Consider the following 26,163-nt stretch of genomic DNA (forward strand, 5'->3'; position numbering starts at 1 on the left):
TACCTGCTTAGGGGCCTCAAACTGTTTTCTAATACTTGTGGAGAAGAGCATTAAGAATTGTAAATTTGTTCTTAACAAGTCAAGTTCCAAATGACCGCCCCCCCCTTTTTAATAAACTTTATTTTTTCAGTGTTCCAAGATTTATTGTTTATGTACTACACCCAGTGCTCCATCCAATATGTGCCCTCCATAATACCCACCACCAGGCTCACCCAACCCGCCCCCCCTCAAAACCCTTAGTTTGTTTCTCAGAGTCCACAGTCTCTCACAGTTCATCTATCCCTCTGATTTCCCCCAACTCCCATCTCCTCTCCAACTCCTAATGTCCTCTGTGCTATTCCTTGTGCTCCACAAGTAGGTGAAACCATATGATAATTGACTCTTTCTGCTTGACTTCTTTCACTCAGCATAATCTCCTCCAGTCCTCTCCATGTTGATACAAAAGTTGGGGTATTCATCCTTTCTGATGGAGACATAATATTCCATTGTATATATGGATAATATCTTATTTATCCATTTGTCTGTTGAAGGGCATCTTGGTTCCTTCCACAGTTTGGCGACTATGGCCATTGCTGCTATGGACATTGGGGTACAGATGGCCCTTCTTTTCACTACGTTTTTTCCCCTTTTGATAAGGATTACTTCCCTGAAGTTTACTTGTCAAAGAGATGGTCTAGATAAGAATTATGGAGAGGACTCAGGTAGGACATGTAGTACTTCAAAGACACAGGGGAAAAAATGCAGGCTCCTATAATTTTTGTTTTCTTAAAGCCAGCATTCATAATACTTACAAGGCTATTGAGATAAGTGGGAGGTTTTGGGTTTGGTAAAAAGTATTGATGGATTTCGAGTTGCTTCTTGTCTCTGGTCCTATAAAGACTAGACTTGTAAAACAAAAGACAGCTATTTTCAATTCCTCAAAGACTTGGGTTGCTGCCTAAATTATATCAAAGGGCTAATAACATCTATGCACCTATGTTAGAATGTTTTTCTTTCCTGCTGGATAACCGTTGGGGAGAAGGCCTAAAAAATTCCTATCAAGCTCTGAATAATATCTTCCAATTTGGGCAAATTTCTCACCATAAAGTCCTTTCAAATATCTTGTCAGGTTTCAACCTTGACAAACAGTCAACTCTTTCTGGCAGTATTGAACAATCCCATGGATCTACAAGGCATCTTCAAAGTATATGCAAAAGATGTTATCCTCACAAGATCTAGAGTTACTCCTAAACATAACCAAAACAATAGCAACAACAGAAAAACACAACAACAACTTACATAGCTCAGGTGAGCAGAAAGCCAAGCCTTAGGATATAAAACAAGACCAGCAAGCAAGAAAGAAATACTTTTCTCTGGGAGAGAAAGAATCAATAACCAATTGGTCTGGAACTGGAAAGAAAGGGATAATGTGAAATTTTATTTCCTTCTCTTCCCTGGGCTCTAGGGGTAATTTGCTTATAGAAATTTTCAGAATCCTCTCCTGGATTTAAGAAATTCTTTGTGGCCGATAGTTCTGCCTTTGAGCAAGATATGAAAGTTAGGAGAAGAGAATGGCCCATAGCCTCAGGTGGTCTTATTTTATAAGCTAACTGTTTAATAGTCTTTTTAGAAAGGCAATTCAGACAGGGGGTTAGTAGAATGGGTTCTCAAATTAAGGATAAAGGGGAGCAGTAGAAATTATGTCACTCTTATGCCTCTGTCTGTTACAGTTTTTGTTTTAAATACCCTTTCTCTTTAATTTTTCATTAGTCTTTTGCAGTGAATCTTCAATGAAACTGTTTTGGAATTTTGAAGCTTTTAGAGGCTGCTTCATACTCTAAGTGCATATCCCATTCTGTTTATTTAATTTGGAAATGCTTGATTTCAAGTGCATTTCTTACGTGTTTTATCTAATTGGAAATTTCCACATAATGGCCATTATATTTCCAGGTTTTCTTCAGTAAGATTTTGCCATTTTACTAGCTATCTGAAATTTCTAGTGTGTTGTCACTCCAGATCAGATGGAGGCCCCCAAACGTGGGGTGATGGTAGCCTAGAAGCTGATGGTATGGGAGGTAAGAGGGTTCACCCAAGGCAGAACAAAGGAGATAGAAGTTTATTGAATATACTGCAAGGGAGCAGTGAACAGGACAGCAAAAAAACCCACAAAAAACAATCTGCAATGAGGCAGTGGGTGGGGGCTGTTTTTAAAGGGGGAAGGTGAGGAGGTATGGGGACCTATGGAATTATCCCCTTTTTGGTAACTGTGCCTGGTTGTAAGAAGCCCATTGGTCAGTCAGGGCTTATGGATATTTTGAAGTGGGTCAGCTGTCTGTATTCAGCCAGGTACCCACTGTGGGCCCTTTTGCCTTGTTCTACATTTCATTGCTCAAGGCTGTTATCTAAAAGTGACCTCTACATGTAATTCTTAGACATAAAATATGCAGTTGTGCTAGAAGGTGGTGTGCTCAACTCTTTAGGATCCTATTTGTTTTAGCTAGACCTTTGGGTTTCTTGGAGCCAAACTAATACCTAAGAGGGGCATGTGATGAGGTTGGGAATTGTGGGGTGTGTTACAATATACCTTGTTGCACAGAAGTTTTCTTGCTGTTGGCAGGTAACCTAGTGTCATTCTAACACATTCCTGACCAACTTACCCTATTACTTGAAGTGGCAGATGCTCTAACAGCCTTGATTGTTTGCCCCGCTTTTTGTAGCTTTTGGACCTCTGAGTTCCCTCAGAGGAAGTAGCCTTTATCTATATAAAACAAGACAGAAAACCATATGCTCCTTAATAGATCACCAGTGACCAAGAAATGTTACTTTGTCCTGGCCAAGAGAAGGCCCTGTATGCACCACCAGTTCCCATCAAACCTTGGACTGGGGAAGGGATAAATGAGCAAATGCCAAGGAATATGGAGTATGGACTAATTCCAAATAAAATGGAGAACCACAGCTGCCTGTAGCATTTCCTAACATGGAATCTGGGGAAGGATTCCAAACAGAGAATTGCAGACTAAACTGTCAGCAGTTTCCAATTTGGAATCCAATGACACAACTAAGATTCGGGTTTTCCACCTGGGAAATTGTATTCTGAAAGGCTAGGGCCTTGGCTCCGGGCAGCCCTGTCTGCCAGCTCAGTTGGGCTTCAGGGTGAACTGCCAGCTAAGGTGAGCTCTGGGCAAAGCTATCTGCCAGCTCGATCTGACCTGCCCTATAAAGGAAAGCCAGTTAGATCAGGAACTTGATACAAAGAGAGCAGAGCTCAGAGCTGAGAGGAAAATGGCGAGAAAGATAGTAAATTCAAAATGGTTCACAGTACCGCACCCGTGTTTCTCATCCCCGAATGCCATGGGAAGTTTGCTTCAGATCTTGAAGTTGTCACAAAAAATTCAACTGAGTATGTTTTAATTATTAGCTGTATTGATTGATTCGTGAATACAGCAGTATCTCACCTAGCATGTAGAGGGATCTTCCCCAAACTTTTTAACAAAGCCTATAAGGCCCAACTTGATGAGGTCCTGCTTCATTGACTTCATTCATGATCAAACCACACCATACATTTCTTTGGTTCTCTGCGAACCTCAGTTTGACTTATATAACATCAAACATATGATGTATGTATGATCACTTTATTTTTACTCCTAATTGATGAGTAGCAAGGGGAATACTCTACACTTTACATTGGAGATTCTTGTTATCACTGTAAACCTGTGGAAGGACAGGGTATCAAAACACTTAAAAGTATTTGACTTAACGGCCACGTGGGTATTCAGGACACTATTCCAGGAAATGGATATCAACACAATTAGTGATGGGGCCTGAAAATTCCCAACTGTACAAACATAGAAGAAATTCAAATTTGAAATACTTCAAAAAGTTCCTGTTTGCACAGTCTGTATTTCAACTGGTTCCCTTTTCGCCAGTGTTTGTACAGCTCCTGAAACTGTTGAGAAATGGAGTGTCTGTGGCTAACTTGGCAAGCTTCAGCCCTCTCGATTTTCATCAAGCTACATAGAACCTTCCAGTTTCCTGTGAGCAAGCCTGTCTGTAAAAACTGCATGACTGAATTCATCTCCCTACAGAGTCTTAGTGGTTTCTTCTCATAGAAGCAATGTTTGAAAATGAAAATAATCTATAAAATAAATCTCCTGTTAATGGAAATTCAGGCCAAGGTGTTCATAATGTTTATTGTGTACATGTTTTATATGCTTGTTATAGTCGATTTATGTGTTAATATAAATGTATTTATATTAACAAGCTGTTTCAGCTTTAATAACATAATAATAAAATAAAATGTCTTTTTTATGGCTTATGGTTGGCCAAGGCTGTTTCTAATGGATTTTTACGTAACACAACATGGAAAGACCTCAGTTATTATTAAACAGTGAAGTTGACTTTTAAGCACAATGGTTTTCATTGAGTTGGCCGTTGTTGATTGACTTTGTACTAACTGCATAAGTTTTTTTTTAATTTGCATAAGTTTTGATAGCTAGAGTTACTTCATAAAAATAAGTAATGTGGACTTGGACAACAAATACTGTTCTCTATATTCATATTTGTTTTATTACACAATAATTCATTTAACTGTATTACTCATGGAAAGAGAATATAAGAGTATATTGAGAACATGTTACACCAGAGTGATGACAAGAACTAGATGTTAAGGTTGAGTGGCAGGAACCCCAGGATTACTTGTGCACAGATTTTCCTTTTTTACTATGAAGCTGGCCAAATGGAATGGTTCAGACTGTGTTTCAAATTCTACTACTTGTTGAGCTGCAGAGTGCTGAGTTCTTTGTCATACTTATCTTCTTAACAGCAATGTATGTCCCTTTACTTTTCCCTGATTTTGAAGATTGAAAAAATTGTGCTTAAGTAACGTGATAAAAATGAGATTTTTACTCTATTGTTTCTAGTATGTTTGTCATAAACCAAGCACTGATTTTACTTTGGTTGGTTGTCAAATGTTTGTGTTGGGGAGAGGAAGGGAGTGGTTATGAAATAATATGATCACATGAAACTATAGTACTTTATATTATTTTTAACCATAAATAAATTTTGTTGGCGCGGACACTTATTTTTCAGGTTGAAGCACTCAATAAGTTAAAAACTTTAAATAGCTTAATCAAACTGAATGCAATGAAGCTAAACAGAGCCAAAGGGAAGGAGGCCATGCATACTTGTTTAAAACAGAATGCTTACCGGGAAGCCCTTTCTGACCTGCAGTCGCCTCTGAATCCATGTGTTATCCTCTCAGAACTCTAGTAAGTGACCGTCTTTGCTGTGCTCAGTGAATTTTCCATGAAAATGGCAGTGCGGAAAGGATTTCTGAGTGACTGCCTTGCAGGAGCAGTAGGGCTAGCTGTTAGCCTCCATAAGTACAATATATTTAAAGAAGGAAAATCTTAAATTTCTCAAAGGTTATTCTTGTATGTGTTAGGATGTATACCTATTAGCTAAATTTACCTGTGGGGTTCATAAAAGTTACTGCATGTTATTTTCCTTTCAATTGTATGTGACTAAATTTGTTTTCTATATTACTGGTTTCTGAGAGTTAAAAATCCTGTGTATGCAAAATGTTGGCAACCATCATAGATTATTTACTAATTTGTTTTCCTATTTCAAATGAGATCTTAAATTAATTTGAAAGATTATTTCTTGCTTTTTTATTCCCTTCAAAAGTACTAATAGAAAGGTAATGATAAATATTCTCATATGTCAGTTTTCAAAATTGATCTCTTTAAGAAATCAAGAATGAACTCATAATATTCCTAATTTTAATCCAATGATATCTGGTTTTTATTGACTACATATAATAACACAAGGAAGAATAAAGAAAGAAAAGGAGGAATTTTAAATGTAGGTAGTGAGAAGGATGAATCTGGGTTTTCAGTCTAGCCCATCTGGCATCACTACATGCCAGTGAAAACTGTCATCCTAGTTACTTTTTTACCAGGAAGATATGTTCTAGTTCTGACTTCTGCAGAGCTAAATGAAACAGGTGAGGGTTTTCCCCACATCTAATATACAGTCTTGCCATTTCTTTAAATTGAGGTGGGTTAATTTTCCCCTTGTTTGATTTCAGTGTTGAAAAGTGTAAATACATGGATTCCAAAATGAAGCCTTTGTGGCTCGTTTACAACAACAAAGTGTTTGGTGAAGATTCAGTTGGAGTGATTTTTAAAAATGGTGATGGTATGTACTGAGGTTTTTGCAGTACCAAATTCCTTAGTATTTTTCATTTGTTGTCAGTTTGCTTTATCTGAAAGGTGATGTGTAAATGTGTAACAGATGCTATCAGTGGTCATAAGGTTGAATTTGGCATGTCTTAAATCCCTTTTTTTTCCTCTTAGAAAATAATGCTTACAGCTTACTTATATACATTGTTCTAATAAATCTTTTTTTTCCCCTACAAAATACAAGGTCTAATTCTTTGGTAAAAAGCTTGTGAAGTACAAGAGAGTATTTTCAGTGGTATATTCATATATTCTGTTTCAGTGGTAACAATTTTGATATTGCTGCCATAGTTTTGTATTTTAATTAAAATATTTTACTGACAAGTATTTTTAAAAGGAATGCCTCTGAGGTGATTACACCAATCAGAAGGCAGTTATGACAACCACCACTTGTTATTGTATGATTATAGACAAGTCACATAAAATTCACTGAGCTTCAGGTTCTTCACGTCCAAAAGGATTATAGTATTGTATGTTGGGTTTATTAAAAGGAATTAAAGGAACATAGGTAAATGTGTTTATGTCTATTTTAAAATGAACTCATATTGTTTTGCTAGACATCTATCTCCACTGTGACCATGTGAATGTCATTGTGTAGAAGTCAGTACTTTAACAGCCCTCTGTTAGCTGAAAATTATCCTTAGATATAATAAATAAAATTGACTATTAGAGTTCTGTAACCCATCATATAATCACTTAAGTGATTTTTAAGAACTTTCTGTGTATTTTTAAACACAACCAGGAAAGAAAAAAATTAGCAGTGTGAATTGTATGGATGCTGTACACAGCATGACTGTGCTATATAGTATTACAGTATCCATACAATTAGTATAGTAGCTTACAATGAAAGTTGTACAATTTTCATGAAAGTGAAATAGTGAGAATTTCCTTAAGTAATCTCTATACCCAACATGGGACTTGAACTCATGACCCTGAGATCAAGAGTCACATGTTCTACTGACTGAGGCAGCCAGCTGCCCCAATTAAAAATATTGTTCAACTTAATTTAGTTACTAGTGTTATGGGCACATGCTAACCAATAAACCTAATATATATTTTTAGATTTTATTTATTTATTTGAGAGAAAGAGTGCATGAGAGCAGAGTGAGGGGCAGAAGAAGCAGCCGACTCCCTGCTGAGCAGGGAGCCCAGTGTGGGGCTGGATCCCAGGACTCTGGGATCATGACCTGAGCTGAAGGCAGCCACTTAACTGAGCACCCAGGTGCCCCAGACCTAACATTTAACAAAATAAATATGGTCAGTATTACAGTTTGGGGGAAGTATTAGCACAATATTTGTCAATGGTTTTAGTTAAGTCTGGCTGAATTAGCTAATCTTGAATTAATGTTATGAGACAAAAATTGGAAAGTATTTATAATAAGCAGGATTTTTACCCCCCTTAGATTTACGACAAGACATGTTGACACTCCAGATGCTGCGTTTGATGGATTTACTTTGGAAAGAAGCTGGTCTGGATCTTCGGTGAGATTTCTAGTGACTTTATTTTTGTCTCATGTTGTATTCCTTCCACAGCTGAATTTTTAAATTTTTTTTTTTTTTTTTTTTTTTTTAATTTATTTGACAGACAAAGATCACAAGTAGGCAGAGAGGCAGGCAGAGAGAGAGGAAGGAAAGCAGGCTCCTCTGTGGAGCAGGGAGCCCGATGCGGGGCTCGATCCCAGGACCCTGGGATCATGACCTGAGCCGAAAGCAGAGGCTTTAACCCACTGAGCCACCCAGGCGCCCCCACAGCTGAATTTTTAAAACTTCCTTTTTATTCCTTCTCTCCTGCTATTATTATTAATTGTTATTTGTGGTAATATTTATATAGCATTTTACAGTTTATAGTGTACTGTCAAATACATTGTCTTATTGAAGTCTCATCAGATGTAAAACTGTATATGTACAGAGATTCCAGAAAGAAAGAGGCTTGAACTTCCAGTAAAACCTGGACAGACAGCAAGAGTCACGTTCTATCTAACCTATGATTTTAAAGGTGCTCTCATGAAGGATGCACTGGCTGGTGGTCCTGGGAATGACAAAGCCAGAGAAGGGCCTGCCTGTCTTCTTAGCCTGGTAGCATTGATTCCACTACCTTTCGGAAAGGGAAGTTTTTAGGGGTTCTTTTAGGGTTTTCAGCTTGTCACCATTATTAGGGGTAGACAGCAGAACAGCTATATGCAACAGAAAAAAAGAAAACATAATGGATTTTATTTATTTATTTGACAGAGAAATCACAAGTAGGCGGAGAGGCAGGCAGAGGGAAGGGGAAGCAGGCTCCCTGCTGAGCAGAGAGCCCCATGAGAGGCTCCATCCCAGGACCCTGAGATCAGGACCTGAGCCTAAGGCAGAGGCTTAACCCACTGAGCCACGCAGGTGTCCAACATAATGGTTTTAAAACTTTAATCATTACCAAATCTTCTAAGGTGAGGAGCAAATGAAGATAATTACCCCCCCCCAAAAAATGTTGATTGCATTTGTATAACAATGTAAGATATGAATCTTATAAACCTAAAAAATGTCAAGCCTTACCCTGGGCATAATATAAATAATGAACAGGGTAGAAGTCTGTAATAATCCTAAATATTTTAAAAGCTTATAGAAAGAGATATGGAGAAAAGATGTAAAAAGGCTGTTGATACAAGATATAAAATAAATACACTAAAAATTATATGAACACAGTCAATTCCAGCATAGACGTACAAATTACAAGAAGAGTTGGAAACCACTAATTTCCTAGCAAAGATTTTGTTAAATGATAAACTTGTCTAAGAGACCATTGAAGAACAGAAACAAATATTTTCATATACCTTTGTAAATTAATATAAACCTCCCTGTATCAAGTTTTTTTTTTATATCCTCTATCCAGTGTTTCCAGAATTTACTTTAAAATTAGAAATGTGGGCGTGCCTGGGTGGCTCAGTGGGTTAAGCCTAATTAAGGGTTAAGCCTTAAGCTTTCTGCTCAGGTCATGATCTCAGGGTCCTGGGATTGAGCCCCACATTGGGCTCTCTGCTCAGCAGGGAGCCTGCTTCCCCCTCTCTGCCTGCCTGCCTCTCTACCTACTTGTCATCTCTTTCTCTGTCAAATAAATAAATAAAATCTTAAAAAAAAATAAAATTAGAAATGTGGAGGGGTGCCTAGGTGGTTCGCTTGATTAAGCCTTTGAGTCTTGATTTCAACTCAGGTCTTAGAATGGTGAGTTCAAGCCCTGCATTGGGCTCCCTGCTGGGTGCAGAGCCTATTAAAAAATATTAAAAATGTGGACAGAAATTTATGCACAAGGATATTCATCCTTAATTTATTTACAAAAAAAAGAAAATTAGACCACTGTGGTTAAGTGTCTGACTCTTGGTTTCAGCACAGGCCATGATCTCAGGGACCTGTGATGGAGCCATACATCAGGCTCCCCATTCTGTAGGGTGTCTGCTTGTCTCCTCCTTCCTCTGCCCCTCCCCCTACCCTTTCTCCACATCTCTCTCTTCCTTTCTCTCTCTCTCTCTCAAATAAAGAAAGCTTAAAAAAAATAGCGTACTCAAATGACCAAGTATTTCAGGTATTTTACATTATTGTTCATAGAGAATTGCTTAACAATTTGGAGAAAAGGCTTATCTTCAAATGTCAAGAAGAAAAAGTGAGGTGCAGAAGTGTTTTCATAGAATTATTTCAGTTGTATTAAGAACTCACTGAGGGGTGCCTGGGTGGCTCAGTGGGTTAAAGCCTCTGCCTTCAGTTCAGGTCATGATTCCACAGTCCTGAGATCGAGCCCTGCATCGGGCTCTCTGCTCCGCAAGGAGCCTGCTTCCTCCTCTCCCTGCCTGCCTTTTTGCCTACTTGTGATCTCTGTCTACCAAATAAATAAATAAAATTTTTAAAAAAACTCACTGAAAAGTGACATGCTAAAATATTGACAAACTGGGGTGCCTGGGTGGCTCAGTGGGTTAAGCGCTCAGGTCATGATCCCAAGATCTTGGAATCGAGTCGCTCAGTGGGAAGCCTGCCTCCCCTCTCTCTCTGACAGCCTCTCTGCCTACTTGTGATCTCCCTCTCTCTCTGTCAAGTAAATAAATAAAATCTTCCAAAACAATTTTGGAATAATAAATTTTAAAAAATATATTGACAAACTAAAATGGTAATGGACATTATTTCTGGGTGATGTAATTAAAGACAATTTCACCCTTCATGTACCTATTTCTTTTCTTTTTTTCTTTTTTTTTCTCAACATTTTATTTTTTTATTTTTTATTTTAAAGATTTTATTTATTTATTTGACAAAGATCACAAGTAGGCAGAGAGGCAGGCAGAGAGAGAGGGAGGAGACTCCCCACCAAGTAGAGATCCCCATGTAGGGCTTGATTCCAGGATCCTGAGATCCTGACCGGAGCTGAAGGCAGAGGCTTAACCCATTGAGCCATCAAGCACCCTATTAACATTTTAAAGTAATTCCTACACCCAGTGTGTGGCTTGAACTCAACCCTGAGATCGATAGTGGCACGCTCTACTAACTGAGCTAGTCAGGCACTCTTCGTATACCTGTTTCCGTTGTTTTCTTCAGTGGGCTTGTATTCTTTTTTTTTTTTTTCAAATCAAGGATTAAAAAACAGCATGTTTTGTGATAGTAATATAGGTCCATACAGTTTTAAACTTTTTTCTATGCTAGTTGATGGTTTTACCTTTTCCTCTTTTACTTAATTCTTTTATTTTTCTAAATTGTGGACTATTTCATACATGGAAGTACAGAAAATAATTTATTATTTTTATATTTTTACATTGGGACTTAATAAATATATCTTTAGCAATTAAATGAGAGTTATTAACATGTTTCCTACTTTTTTAAAAAAAGGAATTAAACACGCAGATAAAGTTAATGCATTCTTATCCCATTCTGCCTTCTCACGTTTGAGAATTAACACTGTTTTAAATTTGTAATATGTATACTTTTAGGCTTTAACTATATTTTGATATCTATTCTATGTTTTAAACTTTAAATAAATGCTATTATATCACTTGCAACTTTTACTTTTTGTCTTCACAACATTTTGGGGGATTTATTAAGATTAATATGTGAAGATCTAATTTCTTACTTTCACTTCTTTACTAATACTTTGAATAAATATAAAAATGTATCCATTCTTCTGTTACTAGCTATTTACATTGATTACATTGATTCTTCTGTTACTAGCTATTTACATTGATTGTTTTTTCAAGAATAACAAAAGCTTGAGTTTGAACACTTCTCAACAGCTCACTCTTCACATATAGAAGAGATGTTTAGTTTATATAGCTGGAAGTGGAATTGCTCCATCATAAGGCATGTGTATTTTTACATTGACCACCATTGTCCAAATGGTTGTACCAGTGTTACACTTTCATCCAGAAATATCTCCTTGCCAAGCAGACTTGTTGATTTTTTGCAAATCTAGCGGATATATCGTGGTATCCCATAGAATTTAAATTTGCATTTCTTTTATAAATAGCTTGGTTCTTTGTGTTTTCAGTGTTGAAAAGTACTGTGTTTTTCTCTCTTCTATAAATTACCTAGATTCCTTTAAGGTTTATACTTTTAGTTAAGTTTTAAAAATTGTTTTCTCTGTGCAGTTATCATTAAAGATACTCTTCTAGGGGGTGCCTGGGTGGCTCCATCAGTTAAGCATCTGTCTTTGACTCAGGTCATGATCCCGGAGTCCTGGGATCAAGCCCCACATAGGACTCCCTGCTCAACAGAGAACCTGTTTCTTCCTATGCCACTTACCCTGTTCATGCTTTCTCTCATGCTCTCTCTCTCCCAAATAAATAAATTAAATCTTTTAAAAGAAAGATACTCTTCTATATTTTATTTTGTAGTGTTCTTTTCCCTCTTCCGTCTCTGCGAAGATTTGGTTCTGGTGTTGTTTTTTTTCCGAGTCCAGGTCTTTTTGACTATGATTTTTCTTTTCTTTTTTTTTTTTTTTTAAGATTTTTTATTTATTTATTTGACAGAGAGAAATCACAAGTAGATGGAGAGGCAGGCAGAGAGAGAGAGAGAGGGAAGCAGGCTCCCTGCTGAGCAGAGAGCCCGATGCGGGCCTCGATCCCAGGACCCCGAGATCATGACCTGAGCCGAAGGCAGCGGCTTAACCCACTGAGCCACCCAGGCGCCCTTGACTATGATTTTTCTTAATGGTTATTGGACTCAACAGATTTTTTTTCCCTCTTGAGTTAATTTAGAGGCTAAAAATTGTCCAGTTCATCAGTGTTTTAAGGTTTATTATCATACATCTTTTATAACAGCATCTTTTAATTTTTTTTTAAAGATTTTATTTATTTATTTGACACACAGAGAGAGAAATCACAAGTAGGCAGAGAGGCAGGCAGAGAGAGGGGGGGAAGCAGGCTCTCCGATGAGCAGGGAGCCCGATGTGGACCTCAATCCTAGGATCATAACCTGAGATCATAACCTGAGCTGAAGGCAGAGGCTTAACCCACTGAGCCACCCAGGCGCCCTAATTTTAAAATCTCTTCTGTGTTTAATTTTTCTCCTTTTTTGCATGTGTAAAATTATTTTATGTGCACTGTTTTTCTTTGTTACTCTAGAGGTGTGCTGCTTAGTATTTCAAAAGAAGGAGCTTGTAATTTTGTTGATCTTTTTTCTATTTTATCATTGATTACCTCTTTATGATTTCCCTTTAGTTGTGTTTATTCTGTACTGACTTTTTGACAAGCAAGTTGACTCAAGCATTTGACTCTTGATTTTGGCTCAGGTCATGATCTCATGTTGTGAGATTGAGTCCTGTGTTGGTCACCATGCTGGGCATGGAGCCTGCTTAAGATTCTCTCTGTCCCTCTCACTGTTCCCTCCCATCCCCACTCATACTCTGTCTCTCAAAATAAAAAAATAAAAATAAAAATAAATAAAAAATTCTCTGATAGCCTTATGGGGTCTTGCTGCTTTTTAAAAAATTTTTTATTTAAATGCAGTTAGCCAACATATAGTACGTCATTAGTTTCAGATGTAGTATTCAAAAATTTATCAATTGGGTATTGTCTTGCTGCATTTAAAATTTTTTATCAGTATATTTTGCCATTTTAATTTTAATATGTCTCAGCATGGGTTTGGTTTTATTGATTTTGTTGGGGGTTCTCTGTGACTCCTGGATTTGGATATGTTTCCTTCTTCAAATTAGGGAAGTTTTCAGCTATTATCTCTTCAAATAAATACTCTGCCCCCCTTTCTCTCTCTTCTTCTGGGAATCCTGTAATGTGAATGTTACTACAGTTGATGGAGTCACTGAGTTCGTTAAGTCTATTCTCATTTTGCATAATTCTTTTTTCTCTCTTTTATTCATCTTGATTTCTTTCCATTATTTTTTCTCCTAGATCGTTAATTCCTTCCTCTGCTATTCCAGCCTGCTGTTATTGCATCAAGCATGTTTCTAATCTTGTTTATTGCACTCTTCATCTCTGTTTGATTATTTTTTAAATCTCTGTATTAAGGGTCTTCAACTCTTTCTTCCATGTCCAGGGGGTGTCTTTGTCATAAGTACTTTAAATTTTCTGTCAGGCATGTTACTTATTTCTGTTTCACTTAGATCTGTAATCCTGGCCTTGTTGTGTTCTTTCATTTGGCACAGATTCCTCTTTCTTATTTTGTTGAAGTTGCTGTGCCTACTTCTATGTGTTAGGAAAGCTGGCTACATCGCCTGTTCTTGAGGGTAATGGTCTTAAGAAGAGGTCCTATAGTGCCCTGAAGTGTAGTGTCCCTGTTCTGCACGGCCTGGCACTTCCAGGAGTGTCTCCAACATGTGCTGCATGTGCTGTGCTATTGTACCCTGGCTCTTTTTCTTTTCTCTCTCTTTTTTTTTTTTAAGATTTTATTTTATTTATTTGACAGAGAGATCACAAGTAGGCAGAGAGGCAGGCAGAGAGAGAGGAGGAAGCAGGCTCCCTGCTGAGCAGAGAGCCTGATTCGGGACTCGATCCCAGGACCCTGAGATCATGACCTGAGCCAAAGGCAGAGGCTTAACCCACTGAGCCACCCAGGTGCCCCTGGCTTTTTTTTATCATCAAGGCTAGTCATCTGCAGAAGCTCTCTTTGCGTTTTTTGGGCAGTGTTTTGTTCCTGGCCTGAATGTGATTTTAACTAGAGCTCTGGAATCAATGCCCTGCATAACTCCTGAGTGGGGAGATGTTGTTCTAGAAGGGGCTTGGGGCATTCTTCTGACAGAGGGGTCCTACTGTGCTGGGCTTAAGGCAAGAAGGACTGGGAAGGGCAGGTCTGCAAGAGCACGGGGAGATGAGACTTGATATAAGCGAGTTAGGTAGTGGGTGTTGCCTTTGTGCTCATTCCGGGAGGAGGCTCTATTTATGCTGAGGTGCAGGGTGCCTGCCAGTTTATTTGTTTCTGGAGGGGTCTGTCCTTGAAGCCTGCTTCTCTGGGATGCTTCAAGATGAACAAATAACCTCCCTATTTTGTACCCTATGCACTCTTCAGATAGCTATTTCCAGGCTCTCTGTGGCAGGCTGTTTGCCCTGCTTTCTCTCCAGGAACAGCCCCAGTGCTGAACTTTAGAACTTTAGGCTTTATGCCCTGCTGGTTTTAAGATGTCACAAAATTTGGGCTCTCTTGTTTTCCAAGCTAATTGCTACAGGGATTGGTTTTCCTTGTGCACTCCTCTGTGTGGTAATCTGTCTCCATTCTCCATCATAATAGCTCCCTCCCCACCACAGTGGCCACAGTCCATTTCTCTCCCACGTGATGTCTCTGTACTTCTACCTTCTTCAGTGTGGCCTCTTCTCTACCTGCCAGTTTTCAGGTCGATTTCTGGGGTATTTAGAATGATTTGATAGTTATCTAGTTGTATTCATGGGACAAGGTGAGCCTAGGGTCCTCCTGCTCTGCTACCATCTTTCTTTCCAGTGGCTCCACTCCTGATCTAGTTTAAATTACTATAACTTCCAAGAGCATTGGATTTTTTTTGTTGCTGTTGTTTCTGGTTTTTTATTTTATTTCTTTATTGTCAGAATTATGTGGTCAGTATAAATATCACATTTCTTAAGAATTTCTTTATGCGGGACGCCTGGGTGGCTCAGTTGGTGGAGCAGCTGCCTTCGGCTCAGGTCATGATCCCAGCGTCCTGGGATCGAGTCCCACATCGGGCTCCTTGCTCCGCGGGGAGCCTGCTTCTCCCTCTGACTCTGCCTTCCACTCTGCCTGTGCTTGCTCTCGCTCTCTCTCTGACAAATAAATAAATAAAATCTTAAAACAAACAGGGGCGCCTGGGTGGCTCAGTGGGTTAAGCCACTGCCTTCGGCTCAGGTCATGATCTCGGGGTCCTGGGATCAAGTCCCGCATGGGGCTCTCTGCTCAGCAGGGGGCCTGCTTCCCTTCCTCTCTCTCTGCCTGCCTCTCTGCCTGCTTGTGATCTCTCTCTGTCAAATAAATAAATAAAATCTTTAAAAAAAAAAATCTTAAAACAAACAAACAAAAAAGAATTTCTTTATGCTTTAATAAAAATGTCCAGTTTTCAAAAATCCTATTTGTGAGTGAAAAGATTCCATATGCTGTAATTATTAGCAGTAAGGTTATAAATCAGTGTATTTTATCAAGTTTGTTAGCTGTGTCCAAATCTATACTTTAATCAAATTTTTACTTAATTTTCACTTCGAAGATATGTTAAAACCTCCCATTATAATTGGCATTTGTCAGTTTCTGCTTGCAGTTTTGTTAGTTTTCTCATTCTGGTTTTAATTTGTATTTGCCCAATAACAAAGGATGTTGGCCAGCTTTTAATGTGCTTACTGGTCATTTGTATATCCTCTTTGGAGACACAGCTATTTAAGTCCTTTGCTCATTTTTTTTTTAAGTCCTTTTTTTCCCCCCCAGTAATCTCTACCCCCAACATGGGGCTCAAACTCATGAGCCCTAGATCAAGAGTCAGATGTTCTTCCTACTGAATCAGCCAGACACCCCTTCGTATATTTTAGATACTAAACCCTATTAAATAAATTATTTGCAAATGTTTTCTTGCATTCTGTGGGTTGTCTCTATACTTTCTTGATAGTGTCCTTTGATGCAAAGTTTTTAATTTTGATGAAATTCAATTTCTTTCTTTTTTTTTTTAAGATTTTATTTATTTATTTGATAGACAGAGATTACAAGTAGGCAGAGAGGCAGGCAGTGAGAGAGAGGAGGAAGCAAGCTCCTGGTGGAGCAGAGAGCCTGACGGGGGCTCAATCCCAGGACTCCGAGATCATGACCAGAGCCAAAAGCAGAGGCTTTGAGCCACCTAGGCGCCCCTATTTCTTCTTCTTCTTCTTCTTCTTCTTTTTTTTTTTATGTTTTTGGTGTCAGTTTTAAGAAGCCATTACCTAATAGAATATTATGAAAGTTTATATTTATGTTTTCTTCTGAAAGTTTTAGTGTCTCTTGATAGTTTCTATTTGATGATTCTACATTTTTGTACTTTTCCTTTAGTTCTTTAGACATGGTTTCTTTTAGTTCTTTGAACATACTTAAAATAGATGTTTTAATTTATTTTTATTTTTTATTTATTGGGGGGGAGGGGTAGAGGGAGAGGTGCAAGAGAGAGAATCTTAAGCAGGTTCCATGCTTAGTGTGGAGTCCCAAGACTTGGTGCTCAGTCTCACAACCCTGCATGACCTGAGCTAAAATCAAGAGTTGGATGCTTAGCTGAGTCACCCAGTTGCCCCTTAAAATGTGATGTCATAGGTCATGGGATCAAGACCCATGTCAGGTTCCATGCTCAGTAGGGAGTCTGCTGGGAGATTCTGTCCCTCTGTTGCTCCCTCTACTCTGCATGTATGCCCTCTCTATCTAAAATAAATAAAGTCTTTAAAAAAAATAAGTGTTTTGGGGGCACCTGGGTGGCTCAGTGGGTTAAGCCTCTGCATTTGGCTCAGGTCATGGTCTCAGGGTCCTGGAATTGAACCCTGCATTGGGCTCTCTCCTTAGCGGGGAGCTGAGCCTGCTTTCCCCTCTCTCTCTGCCTACTTGTGATCTCTCTCTGTCTGTCAAATAAGTAAATAAAATCTTTAAAAAATAATAAAAAGATAGGAGTTTTAAAATTTGTGTCTGAAATGTTCAGCATTTGGGCTTCCTTGGTGACATTTTTTATATGGTGCTTTTTTCTTATGTATGGGTAATATTTTCTTGTTTCTTTGTATGTCTTACACATTTTTGTTGAAACCAAACACTTTAAATAATTTGGCAGCTCTGAAAATCAGATTCTAATAATTCTTTGTGTTGTTGCGGTCTGTTTATTTAATGTTTTATCTGAAGTAATTATATGTAAAGTTTGTATGCTCATATGTGGTTACTGATTTCTCTTCTTGATTACTTTATTGGTCAACTAGTATTTGACCAAGGCTTCCTTGAATCCCTGAAATCTGTAAGTTTTCCGTTCTTTACTGAGAGACTCTATGTGTTAGGGTAGTTCCTTCAGCAGCCAGCCAGATAATTCAGAATTGTGTCTTAGCCCTAACTTGTGTAATGTCTGAATGTTAGCAAGAAGTGATAACTATGACCATCTAAATTCTTCACTGCACTGTACACTCCCCTGGGTATGCGTAAAACCCTATCCATGCATATGGCTTTGTAGAGTTCTATGATTATGTTGGAGTTTTTTACTGTCCTATATGGACACCTAACTCCCCAGCTTTTTCCTCTAAGCTTTTTGGTTAGCCTGTTATTTGCCCAGCTGTTACTTACTCCGCTTTTACTTACCCCTTAGATAGCTGCAGTGTTAGTTGATAGTGAATTTTTTTCCCCCCAAAAACCACAGTAAACGGCACTTCACAGTAGGTGAGGTCTGATTCAGATCAGAGAAACAGAGAATTGTGAGTGAGCTCTTCCTGGGAACCACTAGAGAGTTTGAAGAATGTCAGCTCTAGAAATGGGGCCAAAGGACCTCCAACCCCATTTTGCCCCCTCTAATGGCTAGTAGATTACTCTATGCACTGTGATTGTGGACTATTCATTGTCAAGTCTACTGTGGAACTGGGAAGGTGGGAAATTGAACTATGTGATGATATAAAACAGCCGAGATTCAGCTATTTTCTTCAATAAACACTTGCTGATTGCTGCAACTCTTTCTTACATTTCTATATTACTTAAATAGTCAATTCTGACATTTTTTGGCTAGTGTTCTTGTTGCTTTTAATGAAAGACCAGATTTTTAACTTCCTTTTTTTAACTACCTGTTTTTGCAGACATCACCTAGTTATAGAATTTTAAAATCCAGATTTATAGCTGCTTTCCCTAGAAACCTTGAAGATGTTATTCCATGGTATTCTGACCTCTGTTACTTTGTAAAAGACTGCTGTCAGTCTAAATAGTTTTTTTTGTTTGTTTTTTGGGGTTTTTTTTTTTTTGCCCATTGTGGAAAACAAATTTCTCTTTGCCTTTGTTTTTTGCAGTTTTTACTGCAATTTGTTGGCATATGGGTTTCTTTTAGTTCCTACAAAATGTATCCATATTTTTCAATATTGCGTTACTTCCACCTTCATAGTCTTCTGCAACTTTGGTAGAGGTGTGTTGGACTTTTCTGTCCTGCATCTCTCTTAACCTGTCTTACCTATTTCCCATCTTTAGGTGACATTCTTTGTAGTTTCTTATATTTGGTCTTCTAGTTCACTAAATCATCTAGTTCACTAAATTTCTCTTCTACATTGTCCAATTTCATTTTGTTGTGTAGTTGACAAAATTTGGTTTTGAATTCCTTTTAGTGTGGATTGTGTTTTCTCTGAGTGTCCTTTGCTCCATAGGGTGTGAAAGTATCCTCTCAAAATATTTTGGGTTTGAGTTTAATTTGTGCTGTTTCTCAAGGTCTTTACACACGATCAGTCAGTTTTTATTTTAACGTTTTGCCTTCATGCTCTCAGATTTCACAGGTAGTTTATACTTGGATCTCATGAGAATGTAGGAAGTCTTGAGTTTTTGCATTTTCATGAAACTTTTCCCCCCATCCAGTGCTCAAGGTAGATGGCAGACTTTCATGCTACATCTTCTGATCAGTGAGCAGATATTTTCTAGTTCCTGTTTCAGACACTTGAAAGCCCTTTCAGATCCTCAGCCTTATATTAGGATCTCAGGTCCAGATTCTGTCTCTTCTGGGCACAACAATGTATCTGTTTTCTCTTGGACATTAAAGTGTCAACCAAGTCAGTGACTTCCTCAGTCAGTGCTATGAATAATCTATTTCTGGAACCCAGAGCTTTTTTCTTTCATTAACTATAACTGTTTATGGAACATTTTTGACTTTATCTTTTTTTTTTTCTAAGATTTTATCTATTTATCTGACAGAGACATAGCCTGAGAGGGAACACAAGCACGGGGAGTGGTTCCCACTGAGCAGGGAGCCTGTTGTGGGGCTCGATCCCAAGGCCCTGGGATCACAACCCCAGCCGAAGGCAGACACTTAACAACTGAGCAACTCAGGCATGCATTTTTTAGTATCTATAGCAGCTTAGTTTACTAGTTTGCTGTAAACAATTTTACTTGTCATTGACTTTATCCCTTTAAGATTATAAGAGCGTTTTTTGAATAATTTTTGAAACTTGAATTGTTTTCATTACTAAATATATTTTAGGATTTTTTAAACTTAAAACACTTGCTATTTATTGACTGAGCCGGATGTTCTATTAGGTTTTCACATATGTAATGTCATGTAACTTAAAACTGTGAGATTGTGTTACTTTTTTTTAACAGATGAGAAAATTGGGGTGCCTGGGTGGCTCAGTGGCTTAAGCCGCTGCCTTCGGCTCGGGTCATGATCTCAGGGATCTGGGATCAAGCCCCGCATTGGGCTCTCTGCTCCGCAGGGAGCCTGCTTCCCTCTCTCTCTCTCTCTGCCTGCCTCTCTGCCTACTTGTGATCTCTGTCTGTCAAATAAATAAATAAATAATCTTTAAAAAAAAAAACAACAGATGAGAAAATTAAGGCTCAAGGGCTTTTAGACAATTTGTCAAAGGTTAAACAATGTTAAGTGAAGGAGCCTGATTCAAATCTAGGTCTGTCAGCCTGGCTAGCTCAGTCGACTAAAGAGCGTGAGACTTTTTTTTTTTTTTAAGAATTTATTTATTTGACAGGGAGAGAGAGACAATGTGAGAGAGGGGACACAAGCAGGGGGAGTGGGAGAGGGAGAAGCAGGCTTCCTGCTGAGCAGGGAGCCCGATGTGGAGCTCGATCCCAGGACCCCATGATCATGACCTGAGCTGAAGGCAGACACTTAACAACTGAGCCACCCAGGCTCCCTGAGCACAAGACTCTTAAATCTAGGTCCATCAGACTGTATACTTCATGGCACTTTTTCATTTTACTAGTAGAAGCAAGAAAGCAATCATGATGAGGCAGCTCTATAACCCTTTGTTTATCAAAGTGTTGTGGTGCCTCAAATACATAACTTTTCATTGATTTGTTTTTGTTTCTGTTTTTTTTTTTTTTTTTTTTTTTTTTTTTTTTTTTCTTTAAAGGAGTTTTAGTCTTAGATCTTTCCATGCTGTTGAGGTAGAAAGAACAGTTTGTGTTGGCATTGTTACTTTTATGGGACTTGTGACTGAAATAAGGAAGTAAGATTATGGTTTATCTAAAGAGGACCCTTTGAGTATCACAAATGACAGAGTTTTGCTTTTAATTTGGGAGGAATTTCTAATATAGCTATGTAAAAAGTAGAATTATTTTGGAATAGGCAGCAAGTTTTTTTTAGTCAAGCACATACACATAGGAAATACAGTATAGATAAGAGGAATGAGTGATTGTGAACTCTGCCTGAAAGACATAAACCCAGAGAGAGATCTGGTTTACAGCACCCCCCCAACCCCCACTGTTTGTATATAAAGTTTTATTGGCATGCAACCACGGCTCATTTGTTTACATACTGTCTGTGGCTGCTTTTATGCTGTAACTGCAGAATTGGGTAGTCTGCAATGCCTAAAATATTTACTATCTGGCTTAATCTCCAAAAGTTTGTTGACCCTTCCTATAAACTCAACTCCTGCAAAAATTATTTTACTTGATTTTTTAAAAAGATTTTATTAATTTATTTGACAGAGAGCAGGAGAGCACAGGCAGGGTGAGCAGCAGAGGCAGGGGCAAAACAGGCTCCCCACTGAGCAGGGAGCTCAAGGTGAGGCTCGATTCTAAGACCCTGGGATCATGACCTGAGCTGAAGGCAGTTGCTTAACTGACTGAGCCACCTAGATGCCCTGATTTTACTTGATTTATCCCATAAAAATGGAAGACTTTTCAAGTTTAGTCTAGTAATTCATTGGTTTTTCCCAAAATTATCATGTAAGCTACAATGTGGTCTCCTTTGCTAAAAGGAGATTCAGAGCATATGGGGAGTCATGTTCAGTTATGAAAGGTTGAGGTAAAATTTTTGTTTTTAAGTTTCAATGTGTACAGGGAGCCTGGGTGGCTCAGTTTGTTAAGCTTCGACTCTTGAGCTCAGATTATGAGATCAAGCCCCATGTCAGGGCTCCATGTTAGACATGGAGCCTCAAGATTCTCTCCCCCTCTGCCTTCTGCAAACCCCCGTCCCCCACCCACTCTCTGTCTCTCTCTCAAAAAATTAAATAAAAAATGAATTAAAAAGTAAAGTTCTGATGCCTACAAGCCAGGTCCAAGGGACCCAGGAGGGATCCCACAAGACCATCCAAGAGGGTCTTTGGCGTCATGCAGGACAGAAATTTACCAGGAGCCAGCAGGAGGTGAAAGCAGAGTTTATTGAGGATAATAGGGAGAGCAGTTACAGATGGACTGTCCCAGACACTTGGAAAGGAAAGGAACCCAAGTCTTATCTTTGTTCGGGGGCTGGGGAGTTTTATTGAGGATGGTGGTCTGACCTAAGTGTCCTCTCAGGTATCCAGGAACCAGTTAGAATAAGGACAAGGTCCAGGTGTCCATCATAAGTCACTTATTACTTGAGGCCAGGGTCTTGGCTTTAAGATGCCTAGCACAGTGGTTTAGATATTACCTACAGTGCTAGAGGAGTCCAAAGATACCATTAACTTTGTCCCTTACAAGGAAGACATGCATTAAGGCAATTTGTAGGCCAGAAGTGCAGGTCCTTGCAAGAATAGAAGCAGGAAAAAAAAGCAAAAGGAACAAAACAGCTTTTGCTTTCATGGGGTCCCTTTGGTTTGCCTGTCTCAGTTCCATCAGCCTAATTAAAAACCCCAATCCTTTTCTTTTCTCTTAGCTTTTTTATTTTACCTATTCTACTCAAATGTAAAGCTCATTTAGCTTCAAATGAAGTTCATTGTGACCTCAGGCAAAGGGAGGAAACCACTTGTTGGAGTGCTAGAAACAAACCTAATGTTTCTCTTATGGGAAGCAACAAGTGTCTAACAAGAAAAAGGAATTCGTCTGTTCAGTGAGATCTTTGCTGACTTCTTGTACTCTGACCCCATGTTTTTAAAATATGTAGAACTATAATTCTTTAGGGTTCATTTCTAAATGAATACCTTTTTCTCACCAAACTTTTTTTTACTGTTTCTATAAATACGTGTTCCAGTATTCCTGTTGTTTGTTTTCTTTTGGCCAGCTGTTGAGGTTAAACTCGGTCACGTAGCACAAACTCTTCTAACTTCAATCTTAAATCTTCAGGTACATTCTATACTTATTACTTTGACCAGAATATTTTAGTACTTGTAGCAGTACCATGTTAGCATGAATGAAAGTGTGTATATCTCATTTTCATTTTTCTCTGATGTCTCAAAAATACTCTTGGTATCTGTCATGTCAAATTTTAGAACATTTGTAAGCCATCAGTATGTTAGAACTCTCTGACCTCTTTCAGTCAATAAATAATAGATACTCAGCCTTTTCTGTCAAGTTTCACTGGTGGTCTATATATAAATCTATCTGAACTTTGGTAGATTTGACAGTCTTCTTCCACTCCCTGAATTTTGGATGGCTGTCTTCATTGTGACTTTACATCTGAATTACATTAATGGGATTTAGTTCCCTTTTAAGAGTGCTAATAAACAGTTTTGTAATGACACTGGTATCAGTAATCTTGGAAGGAAGGATTAAGGAAGAAGATGGAAGCAATGCAAACATTAGGTAAAGGAATTATAATTTCCTCCTTTGGAAGCAAGGGTCTCTGGTACCATTCTGATTTGGGTTGATGTGTCAGAGTCAAGGCTGGAGAAAATTTTCTACATACCCACTGAGAGTAGGGTTATGGGTCTGCCATCCTCTCTGCTGTAGAATTTGTATGTATGTATGTATGTATTTATTTATTTATTTATTTGACACAAAGAGAGAGCGAGCAAGGGAAGGAACACAAGCAGGGGGAGTGGGGCAGGGGAGTAGTAGGCTTCCTGCTGAGCTGGGAGCCTGATGCAGGGCTCAATCCCAGGACCCTGGGATCATGACCTGAGCAGATGCTTAACGACTGAGCCACCCAGGTGCCCCTAGAATTTATATTTTAATTCTTGTTTAGTGGAAAGGCAACAAATTGCTCCTTGGGTCAGAGATTGTGACAAAGGAAGAGAAACATTACTAGTTGTTAGAGCCTTTAAAAGAAGTGTGGAAGTTGAATGCAAATTGGGCCCATGTAAGATGGTCAGGACTCCGGGAGTTTGTCCCCAGCTTGACTTCTGTCAAACTGTCTAACAAGGATATTTTTTCCTTCCCATTGTGAGATTTTCATCCTCAAGACACTGAATGCTTTTATTATTGCATGCTTTTGAAGAGGAAGTTGTTGGATTTTTGCCCAGTTTGGCTGCAAATGAGGTGGGAGGAGAAGCAGGAAAGTGAGCCAAAGTTTAACCATGCACTGTTTACCTCCCATGTGTTGTGTCATGAGAAGGACAGGGATGCTGGGAAAGCTTCCATGCTCCAAGCTACTTTTCTTATTGAAGGTAACTTTTTAAAAGGAGAAGAAAAAAATTAATAATGCAAATATATAGCAGTGTACTGGTATATCAGGCTGCCAACATGTAGTTTGACAATTCTTCTGCCAGACTTCTTTTGTTAAGACTAGGAAAGTGCCTAAAAGAGGCATAAAATAATTGAATTCTTGGTTGTATGGAAACTTAGGGATTATTTAATGAAATATGGCTCTTTAATTGGGTTGTTACAGTAATACATTTATACATTTTCCCGACACACAAACACCCCCCTCTTTCATAAAGTCCTTCAAAGCTTTCTCAGTGCTTTTAGAGAATGACAGAATCCCTTACATGACCTATAGGGCCCTGCATAGTCTCACCTTGCTTTTGTATTCCCCTTATATTTTCCTCCAGCCCTGCTGTCCTTCCTCCTCATAGAGATCTTTTTAACTCTTGACATGTTCTCATGGCAGTTCTCATTCATACAAAGATAATATACGCATTTTGTATGAGTAAGGACTGCTTTTTTTTTGCTCCTTTCTGTATCACCAACAGCAAATATGATGCATGGCACATAGCTGTACCCATATATCTATTGAGTTCTAGAATCCCATCCATTGCATTTTCTGTAGTCACCTTTCATTTGAACTTCCCAAAGTATCACATTCTAGTTTGGAGGTGCTGTAAAGATAATGTAGTGTTTACAAAACTGAATAAAGGGGTGAGCACCTGGGTGGCTCAGTCGTTAAACATCTGCCTTCAGTTTGGGTCATGATCCCAGGGTCCTGGGATTGAGCCCCGCATCAGGGCTTGCTCAATGGGAAGCCTGCTTCTCCCTCCCCTACTCGGGCTGCTTGTATTCCCTCTCTGGCTCTCTCTCTCTCCCTGTCAAATAGATAAATAAATACTCTTTAAAAACAAAAACAAAAAACTGAAGAAAGTATTTATAACCAAAAGAAGAAAAGGATAATATAAAGAAGTCATATAAGTCACTAAGGAATAAATAGGGGAAGAATGTGAATACCTAAGTCATAAAAGAAAATCTCCTTAAAATGATTAAAAGAGATACGTGAAAATTTTTATTTTCTATAATTTTTCTATAGTTTTCTATAATTGTATAAATGAGATTCAGAGCAGAATGCTCCTTATCAATTAGTAAAAATTATTTTACGCAAGAGCAGTCTGAGAGGCCTGTTATATAGTCAGTGACTCCAGAGACTTTTGGGTTTAAAAGATAATTTTAGAGCCACGCAGGCCTAGTTTTAAGTCTTAGATCAATTGCTTAGTTAAATGTATGGCCTTTTGCAAATTGCTTTTGTTTCTCATTTGTAAACTGGGAACTTACCTTACAGGGATTTTGTTGTTAAATTTATCTGTTCATTCAGAAATATTCACTGAGAGTCTGCTTTGTGCCTGGCACTTTTTCAGGCACTGAGGATACAGCCAGGAACAAACATCCCTGCGGGGAAGAACTTCCATCCAATAATGGAGAGAGGAACAATAAAGAAACAAAGTGTACAAGATGTCTGGATAGTATAGAGGGCTATAGAGGAAAATTGAAACAGGGAAGAGATAGTGTTATGTCACAGATAGTTTCATAGTTTCAAATAGGATGATCAGGAATTTCTCATTGAGACAGAAACATTTCAGCAAGGACTTCAAAGAAATAAGGGAGTAAGTCATATAAAGGTCTTGGGGAGAGATGTTCTAGGCAGAGAAAATGGAATGAGAGAATTTTGTTCCTGCTGTGGTTAAATAAAGTATGGAAGCCAGTGTAGTAGGAATAAAGTGAACAAGGGGAGGAGATGAGAGGAGGTGAAGGGCCTTGTGAGCTATGGCAAGCATGTTAGCTTTCACCCTAAGGTGGAAAGCCAATGCAGAGCTTTTGATGGAGAGGAGTGACATAATATGTATATTTTTAATATGGATTATATTGCTGTTGCATTTAAATGCTGTTGCATTTAAAACAAACCATGGTGTGGGAGAAGGGAACTTGAGGAAACTTAAGGAAACTTGAATAATTGAGTAAGGGTTGATGGTGATTTGGTCTAGTAGGAGCTGGAGGCAGAGAAGTCTTAAGTATATGTTTTCAAGATAGGTAAATCCTGGTC

General features: G+C 38.5%; 1 protein-coding gene across 4 annotated transcripts in view; it reads left to right on the plus strand.

The window, feature by feature from the left end:
• The window catches only part of PIK3CB (phosphatidylinositol-4,5-bisphosphate 3-kinase catalytic subunit beta), a 207,424-nt gene that overhangs the window by 173,338 nt on the left and 7,923 nt on the right, over nt 1-26,163 (plus strand). For all 4 annotated transcript variants that reach the window (XM_004762402.3, XM_004762405.3, XM_004762404.3 and 1 more), the window contains 3 exons: nt 5,068-5,246; nt 6,068-6,177; nt 7,622-7,700. In XM_004762402.3, coding sequence (XP_004762459.1) covers nt 5,068-5,246; nt 6,068-6,177; nt 7,622-7,700 — 368 coding nt within the window. The remainder of the gene's footprint in view (nt 1-5,067; nt 5,247-6,067; nt 6,178-7,621; nt 7,701-26,163) is intronic.

This window comes from Mustela putorius, unplaced genomic scaffold (assembly GCF_011764305.1).
Source record: "Mustela putorius furo isolate JIRA1106 unplaced genomic scaffold, ASM1176430v1.1 tig00003834_pilon_pilon_pilon, whole genome shotgun sequence".
Classification (NCBI taxonomy): domain Eukaryota; kingdom Metazoa; phylum Chordata; class Mammalia; order Carnivora; family Mustelidae; genus Mustela; species Mustela putorius.